The sequence below is a fragment of the Leopardus geoffroyi genome, chromosome D3 (assembly GCF_018350155.1).
Source record: "Leopardus geoffroyi isolate Oge1 chromosome D3, O.geoffroyi_Oge1_pat1.0, whole genome shotgun sequence".
NCBI classification, from domain to species: domain Eukaryota; kingdom Metazoa; phylum Chordata; class Mammalia; order Carnivora; family Felidae; genus Leopardus; species Leopardus geoffroyi.
This window is the reverse complement of record NC_059339.1, coordinates 69,379,996-69,397,934: the sequence shown is the minus strand read 5'-3', so window position 1 is coordinate 69,397,934 and position 17,939 is coordinate 69,379,996. Positions and strand designations below refer to the sequence as shown.

General features: G+C 49.5%; 1 protein-coding gene across 3 annotated transcripts in view; it reads left to right on the top strand.

Annotated features, from left to right (window-relative positions):
* Positions 1-17,939, top strand: part of MYO5B (myosin VB) — a 340,352-nt gene that overhangs the window by 300,028 nt on the left and 22,385 nt on the right. For all 3 annotated transcript variants that reach the window (XM_045459496.1, XM_045459497.1, XM_045459498.1), the window contains exons 25-29: positions 544-663; positions 3,163-3,303; positions 6,955-7,020; positions 10,807-11,046; positions 12,124-12,224. In XM_045459496.1, the coding sequence (XP_045315452.1) occupies positions 544-663; positions 3,163-3,303; positions 6,955-7,020; positions 10,807-11,046; positions 12,124-12,224 (668 nt within the window). The remainder of the gene's footprint in view (positions 1-543; positions 664-3,162; positions 3,304-6,954; positions 7,021-10,806; positions 11,047-12,123; positions 12,225-17,939) is intronic.

The following is a 17,939-nucleotide window of genomic DNA, read 5'->3' as shown; positions in this document are numbered from 1 at the left end:
GCTCACAAATCATGAGACTGTGACCTGAGCCAAGATCAAGAGTTGGACACTTAACTGACCGAGCCCCCCGGTAACCTCTATTTCTAATGTGCTTACTATTTTCATAAAATTGGAGCGCAAGTTGAAGGGCCCTCTAAGGGGCCCTTAGAAGCAGACTTGCTACATGCTTTTCAAGTGGGGGCCTAATGACAGGATGGCCTTTGTGTACTATCAAGGCAAGACCAGGAAGATAAGGCTTGTTTGCTCAGGACTTTGTGGAAAAAACGGCTGAGGTGTTAGGGACTCAGATCTCATTAGGAGAGAGGGAATTTGGTCCGGCTATGGAGGTCCCCCTCATCGTCATTTTGTTAGCTAGACAGATGACTATAAGAACTGTAGATGAAGTTTTCATGGGAACAGCTCCATTTAGCTATCATTCCAAGACTTGTTCTTGTTGACAAATGAGGCCAGAGTCCAACTCTAAGATCTACTGGCCTTTGAAAAAGAAATAGTTCTCAGGAGCCTTCATTTGTTAGGAATACTTATGTTTTTTTCCTTCAACAGCAAACCCCAGGGCACAGGAGGAACCCATCAAACCAGAGCAGTTTAGAATCTGACTCTAATTACCCCTCCATCTCCACATCTGAGGTTGGAGACACAGAGGATGCCCTCCAACAGGTGGAGGTGAGTAAGACAGGCTCATGGCTGCTGTCTGTGCTCCAGAGGGAGTGGAGCTGCTTTGGGTTTACCAACTGTGTAGAGATGTACTCTTCTGGCTGATGGTGACAAGAGTGTCCACAGGCTTCTTTCTGACTAGGGGATCACTTGGCCTGCAGTCAACTTACAGATCCTGGAGTTAATATTTACTGTGCAAAGAGATAGATTACTGTTCACCTTACCCACTATCCAGAAAGAAAGGAAGAAGGTAAATCCCTGATCCTTCCTCTTATAAAACTGAGAGCCTATTGCAGAGAGGTAAATGCCTGGCTTAAGAAGGAACAGCTTAGGTGAGGATGTGGAGAAATGGGAACCCTCTTGCACTGTTGGTGGCAATGCAAACTGGTGCAGCTGCTCTGGAAAACAGTGTGGAGGTTCCTCAAAAAATTAAAAATAGATCTACCCTATGACCCAGCAATAGCACTGCTAGAAATTTACCCAAGGGATACAGGAGTGCTGATGCATAGGGGTACATGTACCCAAATGTTTATAGCAGTGCTTTCAGCAATAGCCAAAATATAGAAGGATCCTAAATGTCCATCAACTGATGAATGGATGAAGATGGGGTTTATATACACAATGGAATTCTGCGTGTCAATGAGAATGAAATCTTGCCCTTTGCAGCAATGTGAATGGAACTGGAGGGTATTATGCTAAGTGAAATAAGTCAGAGAAAGATATCCTATGTTTTCACTCATATGTGGATCTTGAGAGACTTAACAGGAGGTCATGGCGGAAAGGAAATGGAAAAAATAGTTACAGAGAGGGAGGCAAACCATAAGAGACTGTTAAATACAGAGAACAAATCGAGGATTGATGGGTGAGGGAGAGGGGAAAGTGGGTGATGGGCATTGAGGAGGGTACTTGATGGGATGAGCACTGGGTGTTGTATGGAGGCCAATTTGACTATAAATTATATTAAATACAACATCAGAAAAGAACAGCTTAGTCATTAAAATGGAAATAATTTATCATCCCCATTTAGTATAGCACATATAAAATAGCCATAAATATGCAAGAAAAATTTTTTTCCTGACTTAGAAGCTGGGTAAAACTCAGAGAACAATTATTTGGAATATTTGGAACCACAGATATTTGCCGAGTGACTATATCTTTGTCAGTAATAGTCCCAGAGTTTCTAAATACTGTACCACACAGTGGACTTTTGTAACCTGTGTGTAATTTTCCCAAAGGTAGACAGACACAAGTTTTCCTCCGGCATCTGAAAAGAAGAGAATCACAAGTACATAAAACCTTAAGCACGTGAAAGACCTGGAAGAGAGGCAGTTGTAAATACAAACGTGCTTTGAGCACATCTTTGTGCAGGGTGCTGCAGGTGAAGTGTAGTGGTCACCAAGCCAGGGACGGTTCCTACCCTCACAGAGCTTGTCTGGTGGAAAGTCGGCAGTAATCAGGTGACGGGAGAAGTTTGTAATAGAACCTCAAGTGTTCGGTGCTAGAAAGAAAAAGTATGATAAGAGACTGCGAGTGACAGGGTAAAGGTGGCAAATGATAGAAAAAGAGGTCTTTGGGATGGGAACGTGTTCTCTCGTACAGTTCAGTGTGGTCTGCTGCTCGCCGTAAGCACTTAGCTCATGTTAGCTTGAGAGAGGCCATTGCTGTCACCACTGCAACGTCCAAAGTCTGGATCCTGGAGGCTTCAGTCATTTAAACTCCAGACATGCCACCAGGCGTATATGTGGCCATTTCTGTGCAGACGTAACCACCTCCATCAGCAGATTGACCTTCTTCAAGAAAATTGAGGCTGGTTCTTGGGATCAGCCAGGACAGCTAGTACAGCGCTGGCTAAGCGCGAAGTGCTCGTGAAATGCTATACATGTACTTTAAAGATCCACATAGATAAGCTCATGCAGATACACCTGTTTGTACATGTGCACCCACACACAACAGAACCCCAGAGGGCAAACCCAGGCATGAATCCAAAGGGAGAAAATCTGGGAAATCGATGCTCTTGGGTCTATGGAATAAACAGGTTGCATGGCAGGGAAGTCTTGGTTCTGTTTCAAGGTACAATCAAGTGGTGTTTGACAACACATTTGCAGTGATTAGTAACCACATCGATTCTTCCATCAGGAAGTGTCGAGCCTGAGTTTGACAATTTCTCTGGTATGAGACCATTTCCATCAGTGAACTCTTTTAACTTCCAAATAAAATGGCTGTGTCTTTACTCTTGGAATGTATGAGTGGTTATCTTAAGTGGCTCTCACAGGAATATAAATGGGCCAGACTCAGATGTCATCTAGACAGAAAATGAGCCTGGAGTGCCAACTTCACTCTGAGAACTGATGGTTGGTTGGCATTGGCTCTGCCTCTGGGGCGCAGGTTGATGTTTGTACAGAGAGAGGACAGGCAGCTGATACAGAGGCAGGCTGGGAGGTGCGGTGTGTCCCCTGAGGCAGCTATGCTATTGAAACCTCCTTCCCGGCTTCCTGTGTTCCCCTGAAGGACATCGGCCTGGAAAAGGCAGCCATGGACATGACCGTCTTCCTGAAACTGCAGAAGAGAGTGCGCGAGCTGGAGCAGGAGAGGAAGAAACTGCAGGCACAGCTGGAGAAGAGGGAGCAGCAGGACAGCCGGAAGGTCCAGGTGCGTGCTGGGGCTGCAGGCCTGCAGAGCGACCCCCAGGTGCCAGCATCAGCACGCTCTTTCCCAGGGTTCACGTGGCAGGGTGACCACTTGGGCTTATGCAGGTGCTCGGTTTCAGAGAGGAGCTTCCACCTCGTGTTGGTGTCACACTGAGTCTTCTCTACCTGCCGGCGCCCCCAGACCACTCCAGATGGACAGGAGTAGGCTTCCCAAGTGCCCCCAGGGCAAGGGATTCCCAGTGGCGAAGCTAGGGAGAGCCTGTGGCATTGTCACCTATTTGCAAAGGGCACTAGGATGTGTGATTAAAGTATAAATACAAGCCAGAGTCTAATTTTAACAGAGACAAGTGACTGTCCTTTGCCTGGAGTCTGGCATGGATTTCAGTCTACCCCCCACTGGGTTAGGGGTAGACCAGGTTTGTGGTCACTCACTTTTCTATCCCATGATTGCTCCCTGGCCTCAGTCCAGATTATCATCAGTGCCTTGGGTCTCAAAAGGGTATGTCTTGAGACCTTAGCGTCCCCAGATGTATCACTCTCTCAGGGACCCCCCCCCCCCGGGTACCTATGCAATGCTCAGCACTGTGGTAGAGCCAGGTCATAGTAGGTATTCAAACTGTTTATTACACAAGAGGAGATAAAAATATAAGAAGAAAACCCCTAGCCATTTAGGAATTTATGATCCGGTGGGGGGGGGGGGGGAGAGCAGACACATAACATAGGTGACAAGTGAAAACATTGATAGGGCTCAAATGCAAGGTTGGGTATAGATTGGCACTGTAGGAATAAAACCCACTGAAGTTAGCAGTGATAAGGAGATAAGACCCATGTGTTATTTGTTGGGAGGTGGAAAGACCACGTCCAATGGGATAGAAGGCCAGTTCTGACACTGGTCATATCACTAGCTGGACCTCATCATGGGTTTGTCAGAGGTCTTTGTTCTGAAGCCTGACTTGCCCATTGTGGAGTTCAACCCCCTCCCCACTTCTCGGGCCTGCTCCCACCTCTACACATGGTCTCCTTTTAGTGGTAACACCTGGCTTCCCTTTCCCTTCAAATGTGATACAGACATTGGTCTGTATTGCTAGAATATTCTCTGGTATTCTGAGAACAAAGTGGGGAGGTAAATCTTGTTGGTGGACTTCAGTCTCTCAGGTGGATTAGACTGGAGATTGAAGGGGTTAGATTTACAAACGATTCAGTCCATAGAAGAGAAGGAGCCCTGACAGGCAAGCGCAAATCAAATCTATGAAAAGCTACACAGACCACATCAGACCATCCCTGATGTAGAAGTCCCCAGCCCACCCAGCTACCCCAAAACGTCCAGGCTCCAGATTCCCCACCACATAAATGCCAGATAACTTTGAAATCTTGGCTTTAGGCTTTCTCTTTGTCTTGCTACCAAATAAAAAGGGATATCCCTTTCTTGAAAAGTAATCCTTGGGGGTGCCTGGGTGGCTCAGTCAGTTGACCGTCTGACTCTTCCTTTCAGCTCACTCAGGTCATGATCTCACGGTTCATGGATTCAAGCCCCGAGGTGAGCTCTGTACTGACAGTGCAGAGCCTGCTTTGGATTCTCTCTCTGCCTCTCTCTCTGCCCCACCCCCTCTCTCAAAATAAACTTTAAAAAAAGTTATCCCTGAACAAGAGAACTATAGCGTTGGCCTATAGCCCTGAATGTGTATTGAGGATCTCCCTTTAAGGAGAAAGATCTTGTTTCTGCAGAGTTTAGTAAGAAAGGCAGGAGTGGGGCAGGGGATGGAAGGTGTGGAATCCCTCTACAGCACTCTACAGGATCATGTTCTTGGATCTGCCCCTGGTTCCAAGAGGAATCCTGAGCCACCTGAATCTTTCCTCCAGAGAGATGTGGCGTGGGGTCGCAGCTACAGAGAGAAGTCTGTAGATTGCGCCATCAGTATGGGAGTGGCAGTCTGCTGTGAGGATGGGGCCTCTGTGACAGCCAGGCTGTCCCTGTGTTTGACTTCCCATCCAGCCAGCCCCCATTCTCAGGGCATAGCAAAGTCACTTTTGCCATCAGGGTGATTCCAGTGGGCTGCCCACTTAGAAACATAACTGCCAGTCCACCTTAATACAGCCCCTTGGACCATGGATGATCTCTATTTTCTGAGAACCGGATGCACTCAACAATTATCCATGGCCATGCGGCAAATCCACGCTCCACAGAACACAAGTGCAGGCCTCTCACTGGGGCAGAGATGAAGAGCCCACTCTGAAGAGTCCCATCTGGTACCACTAATGGGGTGGGAGCCAAACAGAGACTGGTACCCTGGACAGCGGCTGTCCCAGGTTGCAGGGGCAGGAAACCATGTGGTCCGTGCAGCAGCCCTACATCTGGACAGTCTCCCAGAGGTGCTCACATCCATCCTGGTCTGTATGCCTGGGCACACCTAATCCATGCACAGCAGGGGAGTGGCCTTACCTTGGACTTAAGGTTGCTAGCACTGCAGATTATCTAATTAAGCACTGTCAGGTTTTAGCTCCAAAACCCATCTTATTCAAGGACTTTCACCCACTACTTAAAATCACCCCATGCAGCTAACCATTTATGAAGGTGTTTCTGCCCCTTCTTATTGACAATTCAGGTTCAGTAGCTGCCAAACAATTATAGGAGTCATTGGTTCACTGAATATGATGGGCTAGCATTACAGCTGTTGCTCTCCACATTCCTTGGAATTGAAATCAGCATTTACTGAGCATCGTAGGGGCCAGCTGCCAGAGTCCCTGTTGTGGGGTGATATGGAGGAAGCAGGCTTCTCCACAAAGTGCTTAGTGATTCAGTTGGGAAAACTGAAATCACATGTTCACACACACCCCAAAAAAACCAAAGGTAGCTCATTAATCTCCTTAATAAGCACGTAATTATTATGTATTAGCCTTAAGAAGTACATAAGTGTTATGGTGCTGGTTTCCTTGGCTGCTGAAACAAAATCCCACAAACTGGATGGCTCAAAACAACAGAAATTGATTCTCTTGTAATTCTGGAGGTCAGAAATCAAAAAGTAAGGTCCCAAAGGGGCCATGCTCTCTTAAAGGCTTTTGGGGGGAATCTCTTCCATGCCTCTCTCTGAGCATCTGGCATTGCCAGAAACCCTTGGCATTCCTTAGCTCCAGTTCCTTGACTTGGCACTGTATGACTCCAATCTCTGCCTCCATCATCATGTGGTATTCCCCTGTGTGTGTGTGTGCGCGCACGAGAGAGAGCGCGCACATGCTATCGATCTCCTTGTAAGGGCACCAGTCGTATTGCATTAGGGCCCATCCTTATGACCTCATCTTGACTTTGATTTTATCTGCAAAGATCCCGTTTCTAAGTCACATTCACAGGGTACCAGGCTTTGGACTTCAACGTATGTTTTGTGAGGACATCATTCAACCTGTAGCACAGTGTATACATATTTATATGCCTAAGGACCTGGGAATGAAGTTATGGAGACGGTGAAGACGGGCAGGAGGGTAATTTACGGAGAGCTTCCTGGTGGCCTGAAGTAGGGTACTACATTCTGGAGGCAGGAAGAAAGCAGACACAGAGCAAGGAGTGCGGGCAAAACGAGCATGTCTTCTGTGGTTGAAAATATCACCATGGGACAGCTGCCTGTGGTCCCTGCTCACCTCTGTCTCCTCATCTGTGCAGGTGGAACAAGCAAAGAATGACCTGGATTTGGACCAGGATGCAGATCTAGCCTACAACAGTCTGAAGGTAAGATTGTCGGCCAACAAGTTCCCCAAACTCGTACCCTGTGGAAGATGGGTGAGCAAGTCTGTGCATAAGTGGAGCCATAAGCGGGCAACTTGACCCTTCAGTTTCTTCATCTGTGAGATAGAGGCAAATGTGTACTTACTACAAGAAGCCATAATCTCTACTTACAGGAGACACCAACTATAGGTGTCCCACAGTTTAGTTCAACATGGGCCCTAACTACCTGCATTTAGGATAGACCCCACTGGTCAGGGCCCTCGTCCCTCAAGACTGCCCTCATTTCAGATGCCAGTCACATTGATGAGTCCCCAGGTTACCCACACTTCTGTCCACTTGGCTACCAATCGGGTTCCCGTGACCCCCCTCCTCAGGTTTGATCACATGTTAGAGCAGCCCACAGAGCTCAGGAAAGCATCTTATTCGCTACTCCTGGTTTATTCTAAAGGCTGCAGCTCGGCAGGCGAATGAAGCAGGCACAGGTGTGTGGGAAGGGGCCCAGAGCTTCCACGCCCTCTCCAGGTGTGCGCTCCCTCCACACCTCCATGTGCTCATCAACCAGAGGCCCTTGGAACCCTTCACCTACGGGTTTCCATTACACAGGCACCAGTGATAAAATCATTGGCCATTGGTGTTCAGCTCAGTCTCCAGCCCTCCTCTTTCCCTCTCCAGGCATCTGTGGGTGGGGCTGTAAGCCCCAGTGCTTGGATCTCAGGATTGGTTCCCAGGCACCTGGTCCCTCTCCTCGTTGGCATGAACTAGCTGGGGATGAAAGGGACTTATTATGACTAACAAAGGACACTTCTGTCACCCTTGTCAGGAAGCGCCAAGGGTGTTAGGACCCCTGAGCCAGGAACCAGGAGCTAAGACCAAATAGAACAAAAGATGTTCCTCTCACCTCTGTCACTAGGAACCTGGGCCAGAGGCTAAATATATGTTGTTATGTCACATATGTCTTACTTGATACAGTTTGAGTTAAAGGAACATGTGGACAGTGGGGTGAATTCACTTTGAAAAGAGATCCAGACTTGCATGGAGAGATGTAAGGCAGAGGGATGTCCCTGTGCACGCAGTGCTGGCCCAGCGAGAGCTGGTGAGATTGGAGGGTGCAAGGCCTCAGGTCCCAGGGTGAGCAGGCCTATGTTTACTACAGTGATGGGGGTGCTAGGCCTCCAGCCAGGGAGGGGGGCACAGGAAAGGGCATCATAGCATTCCCCCTCCCCTGCTTCCATTCCCAGGGGCTTGGGAATTGATCTAGTCTGGCAGGGTCAGTCCGGTCCCACTCACAGAACCGCAGATAACTCTGGTCACCACTACATTACCCCAGGAGAACAGCCCTGAATCATGCCCATGGTTTTTTGAACAATTAGGGTCACAGAAGTGGGTGCTTTGTAAGGGTTTTCCTTTTTTGAGTTATTGATTTAGACTTATTTTCCACATGTGATATTTAAAAGTTTAAAACCCCGTGAGAAGGGGAGTGGGTGTGACAGATGTCTGTGGTGCATGCCTTCTGCATGCCGTTCCTCAGCTGCCTTCCCCAAGCAAGTGAACGGCAGGCTGTTTTAGAACTGGAAAAGATAAGGGGCATCTGGGTGGCTCCGTGGGTTAAGCATCCAATTTCGGCTGAGGTCATGATCTCGCTGTTCATGAGTTTGAGCCCCGTGTTGTGCTCTGTGCTGACAGCTCAGAGCCTGGAGCCTGCTTCGGATTCTGTGTCTCCCTCTCTCTTTGCCCCTCCCCAACTCATGCTCTGTCTCTGTCAAAAAACATAAACATTAAAAAAAAAAAAACAACGGTAAAGTGGGTCTAGCCCAGTGGGCCTCCAGGAGTGGTCCTGGGACCAGCATCATGGCAGACATGCTAAAAATGCAGATTCTCAGCCTCCTTTCAGACCTGTATCACAAGCTTTGAGGTGGGGCCCAGCAGTCTGTTCTCAGCCACCCGCCTGGGGTTTCCATTGCCCACTCAAGTCTGAGAGCCACTCTTCTAGTCTATAGGCAAAGTCCTGCCTCCAGGACTCCCATCTTAAAGTCTGCTTAAAAACTCGCTCTGCATTCGGCTCCTGGGGAAGATGCCCCACGCTGTTCTGCAGGCTACATCTCCACTGCTAGCTCAGGGCCTGGCTCAGAGAGGGCTCAATGAGCGCTTGTCCCAGACTCTTGAAACTCCATGACCATTCTGCTCTGTTAGGCCAGGATTCTGAGGCTGCAAGACCTGGTTTTCCCTTCGTTGTCTCTGGTGAAACCTGACTTAACTTTTGCGCTGTCTCAGAGGCTGGTGTCTGGGAGGACCAATGCTGGGGAGGCTGGTTGCATTTCTTCTCACTTAACAGACCCAGACGCTGAAGGAAACAATGAAAAATGGGGCTTTTAGGCAAAGCCCCGTCAGCCTGTATTTAATGAGCCCCTGCTGTGTGTCCAGCTGAATGCTTCCTGAAGGCACGAGGGAAGGAGCTGTCCTCTGCCCTCCCAAAGTGTAGGCTCTGCCTGAGCAGACCAAGATCGAAGCAGATCATGAGTCTGCACACCAGACTATTCAGCCCTCTTTTCCAACCCGATCCTTACCAAATTGGATTTGAAAAACCTGCCCACAAGTACATGGGTGAGATGAGCCTACTCTGGGAAGGACCCCTTGACAAGTAGTGATTTTTGCTGAAACAACCAGAATTTCAGAAGTTCCCGCTGATCCTTCTCTAACGCATAAAGGGACAGAAGCACACCATTTGGGTACTGGTCTCAAGGCTTAGGCATGCCCTCCCTGTGGGGGTGAGATGGGGGCGGAAGGGTCCTTGGGCTGGTTGCACCTGGCAGAGATTGCTGGAGGAGGCCTGATATAATGTGGCCAGGCAAGGTGGGGTCAGGTGTCCAGAATCGTGGGCTCTAGCCCTGGCAGAGGTTCCGAAACTCACCGTGAGTCTTCTCTGCTCGATCCTTAGCTCCCTCATTCAGAAAACGAAAAGATTATTTAGATGGTCTCCTAGTTTTGTGGTCCTATGTCTCTGTAATAATTGTGCAACCAATCCCCACTTATCCACCATTTGGGGATTTGGGAGGAAATTTTGAATCCCATATATCCCAAGACCCTAAGAGTATTATATATGTGAGTACCAAACTTTCTATGGTCTGACTTTGTGAAATCCAAAGCTAAATATTACACCCAGAAAACTTAAAATACATTCTAAAGTTGTTTTGATGGCATTTTTGCCCACAGGTAGCTTTTCTTCTGGCATTGACAGTTGGTGGCTTTCCATGTGACCAAAACAACAAAAGTGCGTTCCTAATATACTCTAAAACATTGGTCTGTGTGGTGCTCCTTGGAATAAGGGCATCGGGTAGGAAGGCTTTCTAGATGGCTAAGTTTGGGAAATCCTGGGATTTTTATGCTCTCTTGGAAAGTCACAAAGTACATCAATAAGTTTCTAGGAAGTCTAATGTTAAAAGCACGTTGTTTAAAATTAACCTGGCATTTCCTCAAGGGTAGGTTTCATGGCCAGATACACTTAGAGATAGGAACACTATTAATCTGTTTGGGGAATGCTGTCATAGAGGCCTCAGGTCAGATGCTTCACCCCAATAACTTAGGGTTGTGGGTTCAAATCCAGGCCCCAGTTTTAACTATTACTGAACTTTTCTCATGGGTTTTAGTGTTAAAACAAGAAGGTTGCTCCAAGCTTCACAGGAGGGACAGGGCAGGCTGATTCCGGAAGGTGGAGGAGGAAGCCCACATGGGGAGAGGAGACTGTTCTAGGTCCAGAAGGAGATGGAGTGTGCTGCTCGGGCTGTCTTCCAGAGGCAAGAGCTAGAGTCGGAGAACAAGAAGCTGAAGAATGACCTGAACGAGCTGAGGAAAGCCGTGGCTGACCAAGCCACACAGAACAACTCCAGCCACAGCTCCCCCGACAGCTACAGCCTGCTGCTGAACCAGCTCAAGCTGGCCAACGAGGAGCTTGAGGTTCGCAAGGAGGAGGTGCTCATCCTGAGGACTCAGATTGTCAGCGCCGACCAGCGCCGACTCGCCGGCAAGAGCACGGTAACAAGATGGCAGCCCGGTTGGGCTTGCCAGGGGGCGACACTAGGTAATACGGATGGTGTTTTTTGCTTACGTAGCTTTACCCGTGAGCACTTTAAACCTAAAAAAAATGCCGGCGCGCTGACTCTAGGGTCTCGTCTAAAGGGAAAGCAAGGTACTTGCTGCCTTCTCAGCATGACCTTTCATGGGAGACTTTGCTGGAAGTCTCTAGAATCTTCTGAAGTTACTCAATATGAACATGTTCAAAAAGAACAAGGCACAGAATTAGAAATAAGGGCAATGGCCTGAGCAGCCCCCTTGGCCTTGTTTTTCACCCCATGCTTTGTGTCTTGCTGTTTGATTCTGAGGTAGAGAAAGTCTTTTCCTCTAAGCCCACCCAGGGTGGCAAGTCCAGCTTAGCATTTGTTCCTAATGTTTTCACCTTCTGGGACAGAGTGGGGAGTGGGAAAGAGGGGACAGAGGCCACCGGGATCAACTCTGGACATGGCCCTGGGATGACTTAGAGGGGGATAAGTAGGCAGTCATGAGTGTGGAGGACCAACACTGAGACAGATTTTTACCCTGTCCTTCAGATTTGGGGGGTGCTGTCACCTCAGAGACACAGTCACTGCCATCCTCCCTCACAGTCCAAGTTCGGGGCTTTTGCAGCCAGGCCTTGTCATTCTGTGCCTTTGAAAGTACCATTCCTGCCTGGGTTTAACTGCTGTTATCCGAGGTCATCCTGAGCCTTTGTTTTTTTCCCCACAAGCTTGTTTTTTGTTTTTTGTTTTTTCTTAATGTTTATTTTTGAGAGAGAGAGAGAGAGAAGTGAGGGAGGGCAGGGAAAGAGAGGGAGATGCAGAATGCAAGGCAGGCTCCTGGCTCTGAGCTGTCAGCACAGAGCCCAGTGAGGAGCTTGATCTCATGAGCCGTGAAATCATGACCTGAGCCAAAGTCAGATGCTCAACCAACTGAGCCACCCAGGCACCCCTCAAAAGCTTGTTTTTATGCCTCTGTATATACAAAGTCTATAAAGTCGTTTTGCAACAGTTGTTTATGTAACCAGAGTTATTTCTCTTTTAACCTGGGACCTTCTAGGAGCCGAACATTAATGCCAGAACAAGTTGGCCTAACAGTGAGAAGCATGTAGATCAGGAAGATGCCATCGAGGCCTATCATGGGGTCTGCCAGACAAACAGGTAAGTCCCCCCTCATGGTAACTAGAGGAGGCAATGGAAAAGGGTCTTGCCCAACCTGACATGTGATGGCTGTTTCTCAGACACTGCTCAGCATCAGGGTTTATGTATTATAGGAGGTAAACGAGAAGGAGCAGACTCTGTGAATCCCACACCCTTAGCAAACCACTTGTCAGCTTCAGCAAGACAAGTGAAGAGGGGCAGAGGTAGAGAATCCCAAGCAGGCTCCATGCTGTTAGTACAGAGCCCAACGTGGGGCTTGATCCCATGACCTGCAATCATGACATGAGCTGCAATCAAGAGTCAGATGCTCAACCAACTAAGCACCTCGCCCCCACCAGGCACTCCTTTATCTTTGCTTTAATATTAGCTTTACTCAACCCAGCTGGTGGGCCCCAGTGCCTGTCATTTAAGAGATGGAACCCAAGCTAGGCACCCCAGAGGTTGGGTGGAAGAACTTGACCACTATCATACTGGCTCAAATGAGTTTTCCCTGGACTTTAGTGAACAGACCTCTAGTCCCTCCTTAAGAATGAACTGCCCAGGGGCACCTGCGTGGCTCAGTCGGTTAAGCGTCTGACTTCAGCTTGGGTCATGATCTCGCAGTTTGTGGGTTCGAGCCCTGCTTCAGGCTCTGTGCTGACAGCTCAGAGCCTGGAGCCTGCTTCAGATTCTGTGTCTCGCTCTCTCTCTGACCTCCTCTGTTGCACTCTCTCTCAAAAAATAAACAAACATTAAAAAAAAAATTAAAAGATCTGCCCAGGTTATGGCCAGGGAGCCTGACTGAGGGAGGCAGCAGGGCCTGGATGAGACCCCAGGGCCTTGTGGCAGAGTGCTTGCACCCTGGAGTCCACTCGCCAACTATTTAGTAACTCCTTTATAACCACTCAGTGCCTCAGTCTCCTCCTCTGAACCGGGGACAGTCACAGCAGTGTACTTCGCATGGAGATTGAGAAGGTCAGGTGAGTTAGTCCACGTCTTGTACTGAGAACACTTCCTGCCATTATTACTGTCTTTGCCTCTCAGGGCCCCTGTGGGCACCTGTAAGAACAGAGCCAGCCTTTTCCCTGGCTACCTTTCTCTCTCGCCTCAACTCACCGATGTGATCAGTCACGAAGCATTTGTACAGAATTGATAAAAACCGCAAGCACATCTAGAACCTGTCAGCAGGTGCCGCTAACTGCAACATGAAGTTGTCAGCAAGAATTGTCAGGGACTTGAAGACTTGAACGCTGTGATTTCCACGTCTTCTAAACTAGCCCATTTCTGCAGGTAGGGAAACTGAGGCCCAGAAGGGATGAGCTGCTCTGGCAAGCAGCCAGCCTGAAACTGAGTCAAGGTACAACCCAGAAGGCCTGACTGCCAGGCCGGGCCGCTTCCCACACACTGTGTAGGTAATCAGAAGATGCAGGCATTCTAGCAAGACCCCCAGAGGAAAGTAAATTTCCAGAGAGACGCGATTCTGTTCCCCAAAGGAGAGAGAACAGGAAATGAAGGTGACCCTCTCAGTGCTGAAACTGGAGTCCAGATTTAGTCATTCAGAATTATCTTGGGTGAAGAAATACACTGAATAAGAAAAAAGAGCACAGGTGATACTTGGAATTAAAAAAGGGGGGAGCAGGGAGGACAAGCTGGACCTTGACAGGCGAGGGAGTGCTTATCTTTCTGATCTGCTATTATCAACTCTCAGCTCCCTTTTTATTCACCTAAATGGTTGTCCGGGGATCCAGTCCCAGGGGCTGCTTACTACCCTGGATTTGTCTTCCTTTGCAGCAGTAATAATGCTGGTGATAAAATAAAAATAGCTTTTCTTAGATGTTAAAATAATTCCATTCCCCAGTCAAACCTAGGGTACAATAGGGAGCTAATAGCCTGTGAAACCAAGTAAAGGAAGGAGCCTCCGGAAGCCTGAAGAACCAGTTCCCCAGTGCCTGCCACACTTGGAAAGTGAGCTTTGTGGTTTATGCCTCACCCACACCGTGATCTCTGCAGTGAGAGAGGATGGCGGCAGGCAGGTGGACAGGGCAGGAGGATACAGGCTGTGATTCCTGGAGCTCGGCAGCCAGGACATCGGTTACGAGGGCCACCCCTGGGATAAGAGTGCCCTGAAGGCCGAGCTGCGGTTCCTCTCCTGTGATTTCCCTCTGAGGGAGAGTGTTCTGGTTTGAACAGAGGTGGTATTATGCATGTGTGATTTGGGGTGGGAGGGATTGCAAAAATCGATCTTCTCGCAAGGAAAAGCTTACAGTGCTGCACTGAATTTTGCTTAGGTTTCTGGAGGGATTCTAGACACTCTCCCATGCCCAGTCATCGCCTCTCTCAGAATCCACGGTCCTTCAATTTGGAACTTCTCTCCCTCGCTAACTTCTAGAGTTTATGGAGTTCTGTTTGATCGTTACAATTGTCTTTTCCTTTGTTTTCAAGTTTGGGAGGGAGGCCAGTTAGGAGGGTCGGCTCTGGGGGGAGACACAGGAATGTGGCTAGCTCTAACACTTACAGAAAGTGCTCCCATTTTCACATTCTGGGAACTAAGAGAAACCAGCAATATTATTACCATTTTCTGTATGGCCGGAGTCAAGTCAACCAGGCATGTGCTCAAGGTCGTGGAGCTAAGGAAGAGCAGGCATGTGTGGTGAGAGCTCAGGTCTGGGTCCAGCAATGGTGCTTCTTTGGCCACCAGCCATTTCCGCTCAAGTCTGTAGAACTCCAAAGGGAGACTTAGAGTACATTGTTGGACCTTTGCTTGTGTCCCAGGAAATGGCAGCCCCACCTCCCAGCAGGTTCCAAGAAACAACAGGAGGCCCTTGGCACAAAAGGTAGCTTTGCCTGATGCCACCTGGGCTTGGACAGATAAACCTGGGGTTATTACTCACCCCCTAATGGGCCTGCTTGGGACACTGAAGATCCTGTTTAACCAGACAGGGGTGTGTGCGGACTCCTTAGGATGGGCTCGGAGTTTTGTGGCTCTTTTGGCCCTGAACCCCCGCTGCTGTGGGATGTCTGGCTCAGAAGAGCAAAGGAGTAGGAAGAGCCTCATGCTCCCCAACTCCCTCCTCTCAAGTGCTCACTTTAACTGTTCCGGCTAGAAACTCTCGGCTTCCTTCTGTGAGGTGATCATGCCCTCCTAAGGTTTCCCAGGATTCAGTGGGTCCCAAGCCATCAGCGTATTCCTGTCTGCGGTAATTCAGTGGTATATTTGTCCACAGACAGTCTTATTCATGGCATTGGGGTTGCTGCCTCCCTTTCTCAGAGATTGCAGGGAATCTCCTGGGCAGTTGGGTAGAAAGTCTAGGTGTGAGCTACAGAAAAAAGCATATCTGTGGAGCATCACGTGCTTTTTTCCGAAACCGAAAACTGACCATCATCATGCTCATAGGAACCTTGCCTGTTTCGACAGGGAGGCAGGTCCTTGGGCCAGGACAGAGGGATTGCTGTTGGGTCATAGTGCTGATGTTCTCCACAGAGGGAAAGCAAATATTATCCTAGGCCTTTTCTGCTGCCTGATATTTACAGTTAATAAGGTTATGTAATAAAAGATACAGAAGAAACCTCAGATCGGTGAGCTGAGCACTTTCATCGTAATAGGCCCGGGACATGTAGGCAATGACCACAACATGCCCTTTGGGGTGATGGTTCTCCAGTCTCCTGCAGTTGGAGACTGTACCTGCGGCTTATTCAAGTGCATCTGCAGCCTCTTTGGGAACGGAGCTCAGCACAGTCGTGTGTACCCAGGAGATTTTCCGTGAACGTTTGTTGATTTAATTGACGTAGGTACTTTACATTTAAAAAAAAAAAATTCCTGTAAGCTGTCGTTTGGGGTTTTCCTTCTCATGCCACCAGGTGGCGTTCCCTCCCAGGCCTTCGGTCCTAATAGCGCGCAGAGGGGAGGGAGAATCTCTCCGGAGGAATTGGTTCTCTTTCATCTAGCAACAAAGGCTGGACCTGGAGCTGGTTGACTGCTTTTTAATTTACTGGTTTGCCTGACTTCCTGAGCACGGTGGGATGACGGGCCCTCACAGTCTCCCCTTTTATCTTTGTGCATGCTGCCTGGCGTGTTTCAGAATTAAGAATTCTGAGAGTGTCTCCCCCTGAGCAGAAATTCAATGCTCACTTCCTCACTGTGTAACTCGGCAACACACAGGCACCGGCAGAGGGTGAGCGGTGGCACTCAGTCTGCCATCGAGGGAACTATAGGAACACGGTGACCCTCCAGGAGAGAGCCAGCACCCCTCCTCGGGGCATGAGGGCCAGCCGGTGTGGCAGGGAAAGAGCCAGAGGCCAGGTGCCAGAGCCCGCCTGGGTTCTAGCACAGGTGTCCGCGTCAGGCAAGTCCTCTCCATCTTGGGGTCTCTCCACACATTGCGAACAGGATGGTTGGAGCAAAATACCCTGCATTCCTATTCAGCAGCGATGCCTCCCCGCGGCTGCCTGTTGGGTTAAAGCCCTAGCTACTAAAAGGCCCTAGTTAAATGTGTTAATAGCTGAGAAGGGCAAAGGGGCTAAGCTGTCAGCTCCCCCTTGACGCGGCCCAGCTCACTTTTTGCATTTGCTAGGATAAATGGAACACCCAGGCGGGGTAAGTGCTAAGCACGGGAGGGGACAGCAAAAAGTCTACAATAAAAGGCCTCTGGGGAGGCCAGGCCTAGGTGACTGGTCTGGACATTTGAGGAGCCAGAGTCCCAAGTGGGAGAGGTCCCCACTATATGCTTGTTGGCAGTAACCCCCACACTGCCCAGCCAGATGGAGCACAAGTTGTGACAGTAAAGGGTAGGCGTGGGGCACAGAAGCCAGAGTAGCACCAGAAGCAAGCTCACTGTGGTCTCTGCCTCCTGCCCTCTGCTTCAAGCTTTTCAGCGTAGGACCTGGTAGCCACGTGACCAGCTTTACCCAAGAAGCAGCTTATGTGAGTGGTGCAAGGCCCAGAGCTCCTCTCCACGAGGCTGAGCTCCTGGGAGGTAAAGTGGGCAGCTGCACCCCCTGGACCTCCCGCGAAACCCAGCAGGAGTGGTACTGTGGCTCCTGGGGACAACTGTTTCTCCCCTGTGAGTTAGGGAGGGGTTGCTGGTCCACGCACACCATCTGTAGCTCCTTTGTGATTCCTGCTGGGATCCAACCAGCAGGAGAATCCCTAGGAGCAGAGAGGGAGGGGCAGGTTCCCAGCGGGTATAGACGAGGCTCACCTGCTGCCCTATCCCACTGGACTTTTCGTGTCTCCTGTGTACCCAGGGCTGTGAAGGTGGGGAGGTGCGTGGATGGGGGAGCACGGGATGTGTGCCTGATCTCCTGGAGCTGCCCTTCCGGCATCGGGCAGACCCTGGGCAACTGGGGAGGGCAACTGGCCTTCTGCATTCCAGGTTGGGTCAACAGGAGTAACGCACCCCAGTCCCCGGGCAGAACAGAGAACGTTCAGTTGGCATTCCGCTTGGCACCGTTGTTATTAGTGGTTTCTTTCTGTCCGAGTGCACTGAGGGCTGGAGGTGAGATTAGCTAATGCTTTTTGTGTCCTTAGTGACAGAAGAGAGCAGCATTGAAAAGCAGACAGTAGGTAGCCATCTTCCTCATCATCACTGAGCCACACGTCTGGGTACAGCCAGATGCAGCATCCCAGGAGCCCCTCTGCAGCCTCCACTGTGCATGGGGCCTCCTCTCCCTGCCCTGTTTGCATCTCTCCTGATTCTCCCTTTTCTTTTCTGAATCCTTCTGGTCGGAGGAGGGGTG